The sequence below is a fragment of the Lutjanus erythropterus genome, chromosome 14 (assembly GCF_056507025.1).
Source record: "Lutjanus erythropterus isolate fLutEry1 chromosome 14, fLutEry1.hap2, whole genome shotgun sequence".
Lineage (NCBI taxonomy): Eukaryota > Metazoa > Chordata > Actinopteri > Lutjaniformes > Lutjanidae > Lutjanus > Lutjanus erythropterus.
Genome location: NC_139330.1, coordinates 26,892,668 through 26,906,968, shown reverse-complemented (window position 1 = coordinate 26,906,968; position 14,301 = coordinate 26,892,668). Strand labels below are relative to the sequence as shown.

Genomic DNA, 14,301 nt, shown 5'->3' with positions numbered 1-14,301 from the left:
GTTTTCTTACTTTTAGGATGTAACAGAGAAAGATATTGATTGAAGTTTTACACATAGTAACAAGGGAATGTTCTTTAAAAAAAAAAAAATCTTGCCATGTTGAGTTAGTGCACCAAACTAAACCTAAGGCTTGAGTCCTTAATACTTCCGTCTTTTTAGTTTATGACTTTATTTGGAATTTGTTTATTGATATATTGTTTAATAAGTATATTTTTTCTTAAATACATAGTATGCAAGATTTTTCTAATGAAAACCAAAACAAAATAATATATAGACTTCTATAAAAAATAATCTCACTCCATCATGACTTGTTACGCACTCGAAGTGTGTGTGTGTGTGTGGTGCCTGTATCTGCAGAGACCCTGCCCTCTGCCTACATTTTCTTATTTTCTCATATGCATTCAGGACGCTTTACCATCTCAAAGCGTCGGTATTTGATGTCCTTGGAATGAGACTGAACAATCAACTCTCTTTCTAAAAGACGGAAACTTAAATGTAGGACCTTTAGAGCAGTTTGCAGACGTCCAGAGGTGTGGAGTGAGATTGATAATACTATAAAAATGTCATTATCTGCATCTGTTTTCAAAAAGAGCTTAAGGCTGCAGTTACTATTAATATATGTTAAAGGATGAATACCCTAAATGGCTGACAGGGAAATCCATTTAAACTGTACTGGTATATTTTCCACTTGCCTTGTCTATGTGTATTTAATGTATCTTACCTGATGAAAAAGTGTCTTTGAATCTTTAAGTAGTTATTTTAGGTTTAAGTTAGTCTTTATCTTCTTAGGGACTTGGGTTAGTCTTAGGGAGTTTTTGAAATCTAGCCGTGTTGCTAAACATATTTAAAATACTACTTATTTGGTGTCTCTGCTCCTGTTTTTCAAAGTCCAGATCAGGGTGTCCAATTCTTATATGATTGTATTTAGTCTAAACTCTTCCGTGAAACTAAACTTACAAAAAGTATCTGACAAGTCCTGCATACTATATCTTTAAATTCAGCAATAGAAATGAACACATCTCTTTAAGATTTATATAGTCTCAATAATTTCACATCTAGTTTCAAATAAAACAAACACAAATTTGACAGATTGGACATTTACATCAAAAGGCAACCAGCCACAAAACAGCATTATTATATATATTTTTATTAGAATATTCAATTATTTACATGAACAGAGAGAAGAAATAGAAATAGAATAGCTTCAGACAGTATTTTATGCATTTAATGCAACATGCTAAAGAAAATAAAAAAGGTGCCGGAAGTGCACAATTACAAGCACACAGACACACATGCACACACAAAAAGTTTTAAGTGGATTTATATTACTGCCGTTTTACTTTTATCTTAATGATCTGAGCAGGACTCTTCCTCTGTCTGTCTGCATGTCGTGTAATTTCCAACAGCTCCGGTAGAAGGCGCAAATGATTAAGCATTAATGTGTATGAGAGGAGAGCAGCTCACATTAACATTTGGGCCAAACTGCAGGATCCAGCAGCAGAAGTGAAAACTCCCAGAGGAGGAAAAGAGTTACACTTGGTAAAAACTCGTACTGATTTCATGCTTTAAAATTAATATTGTGATATATTGATATTATTGCTATTATAGCAAAGCTGTGATTTTACCCCAGAAACCATAAGCCATAGTATTTACCATGGTGTTTTCGGTGACATGTAATTATACTCCGGAGATATTAGTGCCATTATTAAAAAAACATTCTCAAAAATCCTATCTCATGATCTCATTACAATAATTTGAGGCAAACTGTGGATTAAAATAATTCAAATCTTTACTACACTTTCATGAATTAATCATTTGTAAACGATGATGGAGAATTAGGAATGCGTGCAGTTCTCATGTGACCCTGGATGGCACCTCGCGTTATAGCTCATTACACTAACTTTTAAAATAAATCTGCGAGGCGAGAGAAATCATTTGCTCGTGCAAAACCGAACGCCTTTTTTTTTCTGACTGAATAATTTCAGATTACGGCTCGCAGCGCCCAAATGCACCCTAATGAATCCAGCCGGGTTTATTCTGACAGATAATATACCAGTAGTTTCGTATAATTAGATAAGCTGAGAAAACTTTACAGCAGGTTTGTGTGTGTGTGTGTGTGTGTGTCTGTGACACTAAGCAGAGGGACTCGGTGGCCTTTTGCAGATCCCAACACGTTTGGGCGCAGAGCTGCGGGGCTGCAAAAAGTTTGACCTCAGTTTGACTCCTCAGGCAGCCGGTGACTCCTGGTTTCTTTAAACAGAGACAGACAAAAGGCTCGGGCAGTGATTCTCTGCCCCGGAGTTGTTGTTTTTAATTTTATTTTTTACTAAAAACCGCACGTATTAAATTAATATGAATTTATTACAACATTCTCTGAGCTAAAAATAACTTCTAGTGAATAAAAAATGTAAAAAGTACTATAAAATGAACTGTGGTGAGGAATAAACACTGTATACTTTGCATTTCTGCGGGTTTTATAAACTAACATAAAGGCTGCAACTTGTCTTTGTCTGCAGGCAGCGCAGGTCACGGCGCACAGGCCGTTTAATAACACTCCCATTTGTTTCGGCAGTCAAACATGCTGTCAATTTACATTCAGCCGTTTGAAAGTAATACCTGCTGATTTTATTGAAACGACTCGCAGCATTACCGTCAGCGCAAAGCGGATTAAACAGAAATGACGGTATTTGCCCCCCTTGCTCTCTTTTCAGGATGCCAAAATGCGCTGACCCTCACGAAAGAGCAACTCCAGGAGAGAAAGTGGAGCTCCACTTTGCTTTTATAGACGCTAATTGAAGTCGCTTAATTGCTTTATAATGCCATTGTAGTTATTTTACAGTGGTCAGGCGCTGATGTGTTCCCCTTTCATGTTAATTTAGCTGTGCTTTTTTTTTTCTCAATGACCCTCTAAAATTTAGTGTGCCTTGTGGTGTTTTGAGCTATATAATCTTGCTTGAGTTTCACTAAACCCACAAATTTGCTGAAAGTGGATTTAAGACAGCAGCTTCTGCTTTAATTAAAATAATATACCTTTAAGAAAATATACTGAGAATAATAAGCTTTTAAATTATTTATTACGCCTTAAAAATAAAAAAGAATGAGAGATTGAGAGCTTCTACTCACCAATAAATTATTGAATTAACAAACTCGGCGAGCTCAAGTCAACTCAGTTTATTATTTGATCCGGTGTCTCTGTGCGTAAAAGTCCGTGCGTCCTGCGCGGCTTCGTGGCTCCTCTCTGCCGTCCGCGCCCCGGAGCCTCACCAGCCGGACTGCGGGGAGGCTTTGAGAGTCATTTCATGCCTGTAAATTTGTCCCGTCGGATCCCACCGGTCGGGTTTTTACCGCAGGAATCACCGCCGAATGTGTGAAGCCGCATTATCATGTTATGACACCGTTTCTGGCACCGGGGGCAGATGATCGATGACTGGACGCGCTGCACGGGGGAGAAAAAAAAAAAGACTTGAAGCAGGCTGTCACCGAGCAGCAACACCTTATGAGCATAATCAGAAGATAATGTGGCTCTTTTACACACTCTCCTCTCATGTGTGATGGGCTGAGAAATAAATAAAAGTTGGGTCAAACCTCTTCATCATGTGGAAAACAACCACAAAAATAAACAAAAACCATTAAAATGTCTGGAAATCCTTTACGTATGCGTCTTCCCTTAAAACTAATCCTATCCAAATCTATCCCGTTTTTATATTCCTTCATATGCCATGAAATATATCATAAATATTTAATGCAGATTTTGTGGTAGTTAAACTTCTTAATTAAAAAACTTGATAGACTAAATGAAATAAGATTTGCACCCCTTTATATCCCAGCGAGGAATCAATTAGAACGAGATAACGCAGTAAATTCAAACTATTTTGTTAATTTACATCCACACATTACTCAATTATGTCATTACTTTTTTGGAAATGACTCGAGAATCTGAGTTTCTCCACCATAAATTAAAGTTCATCAATATTTGACCAAACTTTTACAATCTCTGAACTGCAGACCGTGAAACTAAAGTGAACGCTCATTAGTCAAAAGTCAAAAAGTTGAGTGAAAAGTTCTGTGAGAGAAAGAAAGTTGACAATGTCTCAGTCTGACTGCGGCTCTGTTTAGTTTGCTGAAGATTAGTCAGAGTGTGAATGTATTTAGAAGTAAGTAATTAAGTCAAGAGATGTGAAGATTGCTGTGTGTGTGTGTGTGTGTGTGTGTGTGTTGTTTTGTGAGAGTGTGTATGTGTGTGTGACAGAGAGAGAGACACAGAGACAGACACAAAGATGCCTTGGTCAAATATTCAGTGTTTTGGTGAATTTACAGCCCGTGGAAGTTGACAGAAACGCGGAGAGTGTGTTTTTCTATTCGCAGACCATGTTTTGTTTTGCGCCCACTCGCAAATGTGGCCTAAAACCGATCAATCACCCCCGGATCGATCATGTGGGGAGCCAATAGGGGGCTCCCATCCCTGAGCCTCTCTGCCATTGGACAGCCCGGGCAGACTGGAGCGACCCATTCAGCGCTGCTGTGGGGGAGAGGGACGGACGACATGTGAACTGTTATTTAGACCAAAAAAAGATGCTTTGAAAGGATACTGTAACGCTTTAATGACTTATTCACAGAATTCAGCATGCAGGTCGCACCCAGTTATATTTTGGTACACAAAACAAAACAAAAAAATCTTAAAATTAAATACGTACAGTGCTGCCAAATAACTTTAAAGTTGTATTTATTGTTCTTTATTTCTGGAGCTAACACTTTTCTGTGCGCCTCCATTATCAAATCTTGTGTACATTACGAGGCAAATAGACTGTATACAGATTGATAGAGATGCGCGAAACCTGCAAGACTGACTGGCTACAAGCTACACTGAATATCATGCATCATAATGTTGACAGACCACGAGCTTAATCTGACTGCAAAACTATTATAATTAACTAGTTTTAGACTCATAACTCATTTTTTGATTACATGAATGAATGATGATTAAACTATGTCCAGTCCAGACTAATCTAACGACAACATACCTGCCAATATCTGACATCAGAGTTGAGAGATGCTTCAATAAGCCGTTAATAAACTGTTTACAAGCAGAGCAGTAGCTGCTGGACGCGTCAACCCCGACAAACAGACGTTTCTGTGTTTAAAAACGCCCCAGACTGAAGAATAAAGTCACTTTATGAGACAGAGACATGAAGCTGGAGTCATAAGTGTGTTTATCCCCGTGTTGTTCCAGCTCGCGGTGCGGCTCGGCTGGGCTCGCAGGGTCCTCCCACCCCCCCTCCTCTCCGCACGACTTGCTGCAGCCCGGTGCGTTGTGTAAGACGCGACCTGTTATGGCCACCACTACTTCCGGGTTTCAGCAGTCTGGTCCAGATCCTCCGCTCCTCCTCAGCTCAACACACACATCCATTGTACACAAACGGGCAGGCGGCTCATGCATACACACGCACCCACTCACACACATACACACACATATACGCACACACGCTCAGCATCGATCGTGGCTCCTTTAAGAAAGCCTAAGCCAGAATTATCACCCCACCTCCTCTTGATCTCCTCTAGACGCTTTTGCATAAGAAAATCAAGCCGGGAGCCGAGAGTGATCAAAGAAAACGAGAGGAGAGCTGCTTCATTTTTTAACTGTGATTGTGACCATTAACATTTAGGTGGTGCCGATCCCGTGGAGACGCGCGTCGGACCATCATTCATCCGCTACTTTTGACAAGCCCTCGCGTTTTGACTGACAGGCGGAGTGGCAACAAGCCATGAGAGTCGCCAGTTTTGTTTGAGGGGCTATTTTATTTTCATCCTGGTTTTGGAAAAGGAGCCTGGCGCCGCTGCCCCGAGGACAGCCGAGGACCTATTCGCCGCGCCTGGGCTAAACTTGCGCAGAAAGCGGGGGCTGGCTTCACCGTTCCGTGGAAAAAAGGCATACGGGATTTTCTGAAACATCTTCCCATTTATTTGGATTTTCTTTCTTCATTTCGTCTCCACCCTGGCCTCAGAGGGGATTTATCTAAACTGAAAGGACGACCAGGGAGTCAGGAGGGTTATGGCGCAACGGGTACGTAGGGCAATCCCCCCTAAAAAGTTTCTCTAAGTCTGCTGTGCTGCTTGAATGCAATCCTGCACTGTAACGTGGCTTAATGACACACATACCCGCACGGACACACACTCGCGGCGAAAGTTTCTGTCCTCCTCCTGACACATGGAGACACGATCTCATTTTTGGCGTCTTTTGGCACGGTATTACGCACGGCCGCACTCGTTTTGCTCCACAAACCGGCCCGCTGAGGGACATTGGAAGCGTGATCATATCTCACATCGGCTATGTTTTTTAGATTAGTTATGACAGGCCAGTTACTGGAAGCGAAATGGGGGAGGGCATAGAGGCAAAACAAATCTCCACATTTCTCCTCAGACTGTTCCGTCAAGATTTCACATTGAGGGGAGCTTTTAGGAACAAAACAAAAACCATAATTTCACCGCCTCTTCTGCTTCATCCCTCCGCTTTACGCCGCAAAATTGTGCTAAAACACGCAATATTAGCATAAAGCCAGTGAGGCAGTTTTTAGTAATGAGGTGGTGACAAACGCTTTGATTCATACAGTCCAGGACTGCTGGAGAACAGCGGCTGGGATCTTCACACGGGTAGTAAACAGTGTAGAGATGTTAGGGACACACTGGACACATTTAGCTGCTTAGTTTGGCACTGGAGCTGCACCACGCTGGGGTTTGCACCTCTTTGCCTTTAGGGTCGAAATGCTCGGCTTTAAGTGATAATGCTTTTTACTCTCTCTCCGGCACTTGTTTGTCACTTCTAGAGAGCATTATCAATAATTCAAGCCTCTTTTTTTAATCCGTTAAAGAAGCAAATCTGCAAAAAAGATTTTTATTTCAGCCCTTTGCAGGCTTGAATCAACATCTCTGCATCTGAACGCACCAATAGGGTGTTTATTAACTACCAAACAACAGTGTAAAGACGAAACTACATAATTTAACTCAAAACTGACACGTGGAAAAGTTTGAATATCCAGCTCCTGTCTGAAAAAACACAAACACGCGTTTACTTGCGTTTGTTACACGCACTAATCACAGTGTGCTTGATGTGTAATAACATGCTGCACAATTATGAGCCTTTAAAATTGGGGAACACTGCAAGTAACAAGACATTTGATGGTGTTGCACTGGTGAAAACACAGAACACCAGACTGATAGTGTCAAAACCTAATTACTGCCTGCTTGATGATCATAATAATAACTAAGCCATGTTGCTATAGTTTGACGTTTTTTCTACTCCTAGTATTTTTTAACATACTCAACAATTCATTATTATTTTATTTGCATTTGAACTACAAAGGTCACTGTGAATAAGTTGAGAACAAAACTAGTTTTCACTTCAGAATAAATGCAGTAGTTTTCATGCTGTAAACTGTATCTTCCCCAACAAGTCACTCAGACTTTAAAACTTGTTTTCTTGAAAGCGTGTAAAACATAAAAGTACTGGGGTGAATTTTTGCATGTGTTACAAGTGTCAGTATTATAACAGAAAGCAGAGGAAGAAATTTAAGACAAATGTTGAAACACTTATTTTGTAAATGAAAGAAACTATTTTGCCCTGTTAGCAAATTCTTACTTTATTTTTTTTTTTCGAAGAAAAATAAGACTTCTCTCACTTAAAATAACTTTTATAATATGTTCCTGACTTGTGCTTTTGTAGCAAACTTCTAAGCAGACTTTAAGATATTCTTGTGCATGTGTATTCACTGTGGCCCCGCGTGTTTGTTGTGTGCAGTACGAAGACTTGCCCCACTACGGGATGGACGGGGTGGGCATCCCGACCACCATGTACGGAGACCCGCACGGCGCCCGGTCCATGCAAGCGGTGCACCTCAACCACGGGCCCCAGCTGCACTCCCACCAGTACCCGCACACCGCCCACACCAACACCATGCCTCCCAGTATGGGCTCCTCTGTTAACGACGCTCTCAAGAGAGATAAAGACGCTATATACGGGTAGGTGTCCGCGGGGGGACTCGCTCTCTGGCGGGCAGACGTGCATCCAGGCCTGGAGGGGGCGGTCGGGGTGGGCTAGTGGGTGCAAAGTCAGTACCGGAGCAGGGAAAACACCGGCTCGATGTCCGGGACGGCGGTGCAAAACACTGGTGCTCAAACTGCTGCAGAGAGCGGCTGCAGCCTTTTTTGTTCTGCCTTCATTTTTTGCACATTTGGATTTTTATTCTTTTAAAGTGAACCATAATATTTATCACACGTTTCTCCTGGATAAACAACTGAATAAAAACTAGAGGAATAAAAAGAAATATGTAGTTTTCTCACGAATGTCTTACTGTTTAGTATTTAACTGAAAAATTAATTACTCCTCAGAATAAATGTCAGACAAAGTCCACTTTAATTAAAACCTTTAATATATATTTTTTCAAGAATTTAACTTGCTTGGTTTCTTTTTAAGTTTCACCGTTTATTATGAGCAAAATAATTACCCTCTCTTTTAATTAATTGTGTCTAATAATGTGCCAGGCTTCAGCAAATTAAAAATATATCATGTTTAAAGGAAATCCCACATATGCACGTCATTTATTAATTTACAGCACTTAATTAAAAAAATCCAAGCATTATGTTTTCACGGTGGCTAAACACGCCAGTCACAGTTTCCTCACCATCTTACGCCAAACTGACATAACTTTTAACACATTTCCAGTTTGCACATATTTACTTTGATGACTTTTACGATAAATAATCAGAAAATGTGCGCACAATTAGAGTTTTTTTTTTTTTTTTTTCGCCAAACATACACACACACACGCATGGGATCCAAACGGAGTCCTGTGCAAGAATTGTTTGACTGACTCTAAAGCTTTTATGCTATTAGGCACACCTAGATTTAATCACAGAGTCTGCCCGCTGTTTGCAGCCTTTCTCCGAGCCTCTGCATAATATAATAGCACGGGGCTGCAGCAGCAGCAGTCCCCATGGGCGAGTTGTTGAAGAGTAGCATGGCTGGCTAAATCTAGCCTGGAGTAGTCTTGACCCCGGCGCTGTTCTCTCTGGTGACATTTGCTATTGTGTGTGTGTTCCCAGGCACCCCCTGTTCCCCTTGCTTGCACTGATTTTTGAGAAATGTGAATTAGCGACTTGCACCCCCAGAGAGCCCGGGGTGGCGGGAGGAGACGTCTGTTCATCGGAATCTTTCAATGAAGACATAGCAGTGTTTGCAAAACAGGTCAGGAAAGTTTGACTCTCTTCTTTCAATCTGCATGCTCGGGCTGGTTGAGCTCTTTTCACCTGCATGCGTTCAGTGTGGAGCTCTGACTTTGGAGCATCAAGTTAATTCAGCAGTGGAACAAAAATAAAACGGCACTCACTAATTTATTAAGAAAAAGGTTATTAAAAAATGTGTTAATTTCATATAGTGTTTGGTGTGCGTAAAGTAGGAATTAATACACCCTTATGTCATAAATTGCATGTTACATTTAATCCCACATTATATATAATTTATAACTTTTTTTATATAATTTATATTCACATATTTTATGAAAATGTTTTTGCTTTTAGATTCGGGCAGAAAAGCCTTTATTTTCATCGAATCCAGAATTGGATAATCTGGTAAGATACATTATATTTTTTTACGTGACAAATTTCCTGTATTTTCTCAGAATGAACCCGCTGTTCTTTGCATGTTTATTGGCGGGCTGCACATATGTGTCAGAGAGCCATGTGGTTCTGAAAAGTTCAAGCAGGATTGGAGGTGATGTTCCTCTTTTTGGGCTGTTTGATATCATGATGGCCCCCGGTTGTATCTGTAGATGAAGGGCCGCTGTTAGACAGCTGTCACAAACCTTTGAACTCCGCCTGGAAACTTATTCTATCCATGCTTCCCACTTTGTACAGTTTGGTATTCTGAATGTGATGTGAGAGTAACGTTTTCCTCACGACTAGTTGGTGGCCAATAGATCTCTGACTCTGAGGCTTATTGCAGCGCCAGGCTGTACTGTACGCCTGCTCTCCATATTGCAATAACGTCCAAGTTTAATATCAGTTCCACATAAAATCCATTCACATGAATATTTTGCTCGTCTGCAGTTACTTGTATTGAGAAAAACGTGCCTGTTTAATATCAAGAGATGTGAGCAGCTCATTTTTTATTGTTATTTTAATTTTTCAGATGATTCAAGCCATTCAAGTTTTACGATTTCATCTTCTGGAGCTGGAGAAGGTAATATTCTCTCGCCGTTTCTGTCCAGTGTGCCACTTCAGACCTATGGGCTCTATTTGCAAAAATGTATTTTTGCTAGTCGGTTATAATTAGCGTCAAAATCAATCATGGGGCCATTTCTCTTCCGCGTTTAATCACGACGCAAGCTGTTACAACTGGAACGGATATCTCTGTGGCCAAATCTCCCCGCACGTTTTAATGAAGTTTAATGCTGGCAGAAACTGCGCGCAAGGTGAAACATATAGGCGAACTTTGCGGGTTTTTTAGAAATCATTCTTTGTGGAGGGCAAAAGGCCCCAGGCAGCCATCTGTGGATAGAGGGAGAAGTGGGTGTAAAACTCTTGATTTGTCTCCGTATCAGATGGACTGCAGTAGCCTGTGCAGTCAACTTTAACCTGAACTTTAAACATCATCAAAGCTGTTAAAAGTTTTAGTTTTTAAAAGAAGTTTCTCAGGCACTGCCTCCCCTCGGATCGTGCAGACTGTAAATAAGAGGTTGTAAACTGTATATATTAAAGAAAATTCCCTAAATCAGCCTTAAGGTGGTTTGCAGCTCTCTGTTTCTCTGCCCATCTGACATTTTTGTTTCTCGGGCGAAGTGATGCACCGCACTGGCAGTGATAATGTAATAAGTAGCCGAAATTAAACAGTTTACCTTAAATGTCAGTCAAGCGGGTCACCCTGCTCTAATGGCCACTACCCGGGGCACCGATGATGAATTTAACACGGGTGTTGAGTGCGTTGTAGCCCCTGAGCCCTCTTGTCACTGTCAATTTTCGACGATATCTCTATTTTGAGAGGAGGAAAAAATAAAGTTACTATCACAGTCCAGATGGAGCGCACTGCCACCACGGCACGGCTTGGGAACTGGACACACATTAGCCTGAAGTGATCTAATTCATTTTTAAAAATAATTTATAGGCAAAAATTAAACAATATTGAAAACTTTTTGAAGGCAAAATAAATAAATAAAATTAGAGTTTCATGCCATATTTAGCCTGATGATTTATCACAGTGCCAAAATCATAATAAGTTGTTTGTGATCAGTCATGTGTCGTGTTTAACTCTTTTAAGTTAAAGTTACAAGTAACTTTTATTTTGTGTTTATTTTGGAGGCCCATGTGAACAAATGCTGTAGTAATAGCAACAAAATATGTTTTTATATAATGCATTTATATTAAAATCCCCTTTCCAACTTTTACTTACTACTCGCAGTAACTTTTCCTGAAAAAAAAAGTAAACACTCATTTAATCTGATTTCAAGGAAATCCGACCCGGTGGCAGACATTAAGCTCAACCACAGAAATAGCCAATCTTCTCGCTGATATTCTTTGAATTTATGTAGGTCATAAAGAGGCATCTGTAATAAACTGAGACCGTTTCATGTCCAGTTAAAAACTCCATCTGGTAGCTTTAAATTGTTTAGACGCTGTGATGTCCGAGTTTGCCCCAAAATTACCTTAAAAAACTCGAGGATCTTTTTCATGTCAAAGGCTATCGTGTGGTGTGTGTTTGTGTTGTGGTTGGACATGTCACGGTCGTGTGTGATGATGATAACGTCCGTTTAGGGTGAGTGTGTGTGTGTGTGTGTGTGTAAGAGAGAGTGTGTGTGACGCCTGTCCTCTGTCTCTCTGAAGGTGCACGAGTTGTGTGATAATTTCTGTCACCGGTACATCAGCTGCTTGAAAGGCAAGATGCCCATCGACTTGGTCATAGACGACAGAGAGGGCGGGTCCAAATCAGACAGCGAGGAAATCACAAGATCATCGGTGGCCCTTGATCAGGTACATCTCTCTCTCTCTGTGTATCCTCTGTGTGTGTGTGTGTGTTTTCATGTGTGTGTGTGTGTGTGTGTTCTCCCTGCTGGCTATTCAGCTATTCTGGGTCACTACTCCGCTGCGCTGTTATTTGCATATGATTAAGGCCGTTTTACATTCCATCCATCGGAATGAAAAATTCTCTGAATAATGTTGCTATTATTGGCCCATTAAGACTTGAACCCGGAACCGACCTGGGAAGATTAGCTGGAAAAAGCGTCGCCACAAACTTGACCTGTTTCATGTCGATTTTAATTTAGTGCCTCTCCCTATTTTTCCTCTCCTCTCTTCTGCGTCTCTTTTTTTTTGAACCAAAACGTTATCAGCTCGTCTCTGGAGCTGCCCAGGAGAGCAGCAGCAGCATGGGACGGGCAGCACACTGTGGTTTAGGTGCCTTGGTTCCTCCACTGTGGAGTTCACGGTTCATTACGCGTCTTGTCAGTATTTTTCCTTAGACATGAGTGCACATTGCTTATCGAGACCCCTCCTCTCCTCCTCCTTTATTTCGCTCACAGCGCACAGATTCAGCACCAATAAGGAGAAGGTTGATTTTCTTTTTTAGAGCTATAGAAGCAGCGGGTATTAAAGGTAGATTAGGGAGTGTTTCCTTTTGTGCCGATATCACAGATAACCACAGCCTTCATTATGTGCTCCACTGGCTGTTGGCACTCCGGGGACATTGTAGTGTGCGCGCAGGCATGACCCTAATGGTCCATACACTGCCGTTAAATAATGATAACAGCAACCGATGATTAGAATTATGCAAATCTGGATTTTCGGCCATTAATAGCTGGAGTCATTTGCGCAGGAGACGCAGGGTTGCAGGCTATGAGACCGGCGAGTTAAACTACCCCGGAGTTTTGAATATAACCTATGGATGCCGACGAGGGAAAAAGAAATCAAGTGTCCAAATTAAGGGGATTAGTTGGATAGCCCGACATAAAAAGTAATGAAGCGATTAGGCTAAATAATTTAAATCCGCGGACTTCCATATGGTTGAGTGGCTGGTCTGAGTGGAGACACCGGCTTTTATGTCCTGGGCTGAATGGCAGGACTGGGAGCAGGACTGGCTGGGGCCCGCGACTGCTTCATGGGAAGACCCCCACCCATCCTACCCCACCCCGCCGCGCCGCCCGCGCATGCACTCCTCCTCTCCTTCATCCATTCCAGGCCCTTATGTCTGATTATGGAAATGAGAAAGATCACCCGGAAGATAATACTTCATTTAATCCAGAAACAGAATTAAATAACACAGACGCCACTTGTGCATTTAAGTGTCTCTTTGAAGGGCTTGTTGTATTCTCGCGGGAATTCAGTTGTCAAAAGTTTTTTTTAATAGATAGGTCAGGAGTGAAGCTTTATGGTGGGCTATATAGATTGGAAATAGAGTGTGTTAAAACCCCTGGGTTTCTAGGTATATGAAGAAAATTATGTTGTGCTTCGGGCACTGATGCGGATCTTTAATTGACTGTAAGATGAAGACATGGCCTATTTTAATATAATGATGATCCCTACATATATCAATTCAGGGCAAACCACATAAGCTTCTGTTTACACTGATAAGACAGAATAATATAAATGAGCTACAGTTTGCATTAAAGGGACAGTTCACCCACAAATCAAAATTACATATTTTTCTGTAGGAAAATGTTGCGTAGGAACTATTTTCTTCCTGCAGTAGAATCTATGTGAACTACTTCCTTTCTATGCAAAAGAAAATATTTCTGACATGAAACTGCTTACAACAAGGTCTGTGGATTATCTTGAGTAACCAGGTCATGATTTTTGGAAAGAGACGCTGGTGTTCAATTTGTCGACCACAGGACTTATGTCATTTAGTTCCATTATATTGGAGAAAAGGCAGACATCTCTATGGCTGATATGTCCAAAACTTTGCAACTCACACACACACAAAAAAAAGTGGGTAAACAGCACTACAGGCCAGGGGGAAAATAAGTATTTTCGATTTTGGGGTGAACTATCCCTTTAACACGCAGGGAAAACTTTCTGACAGATGTGTGATGTTGAGGGATGGGCTGATGTTCCAGTAGGATAACATGGAGAGTGTCCACAGCAGCAGCAGCAGCACCAGGCTGTGTGTAAATGGGCATATCCAAACAGGCAGAGGGTGCATGCTTCTCCCTGCTGAATACTCACATTGTCAATCTAATGGCAGTGCACTTCATGACTTACTCGCGGCTGAATATATATTTTTTGAGTTTTGTGGGCTATTTTTGTGTGACATCTTATCTG

General features: G+C 41.1%; 1 protein-coding gene across 1 annotated transcript in view; it reads left to right on the top strand.

Moving 5' to 3' along the window:
• The first annotated feature begins 5,390 nt into the window (after nucleotides 1–5,390).
• Nucleotides 5,391–14,301, top strand: part of meis1b (Meis homeobox 1 b) — a 110,401-nt gene continuing 101,490 nt past the window's right edge. Inside the window, exons 1-6 of the mRNA XM_084736010.1 lie at nucleotides 5,391–6,061; nucleotides 7,793–8,013; nucleotides 9,097–9,238; nucleotides 9,571–9,621; nucleotides 10,181–10,231; nucleotides 11,869–12,015. Of these exons, the coding sequence (XP_084592136.1) occupies nucleotides 6,050–6,061; nucleotides 7,793–8,013; nucleotides 9,097–9,238; nucleotides 9,571–9,621; nucleotides 10,181–10,231; nucleotides 11,869–12,015 (624 nt within the window). The 5' untranslated portion in view covers nucleotides 5,391–6,049. The remainder of the gene's footprint in view (nucleotides 6,062–7,792; nucleotides 8,014–9,096; nucleotides 9,239–9,570; nucleotides 9,622–10,180; nucleotides 10,232–11,868; nucleotides 12,016–14,301) is intronic.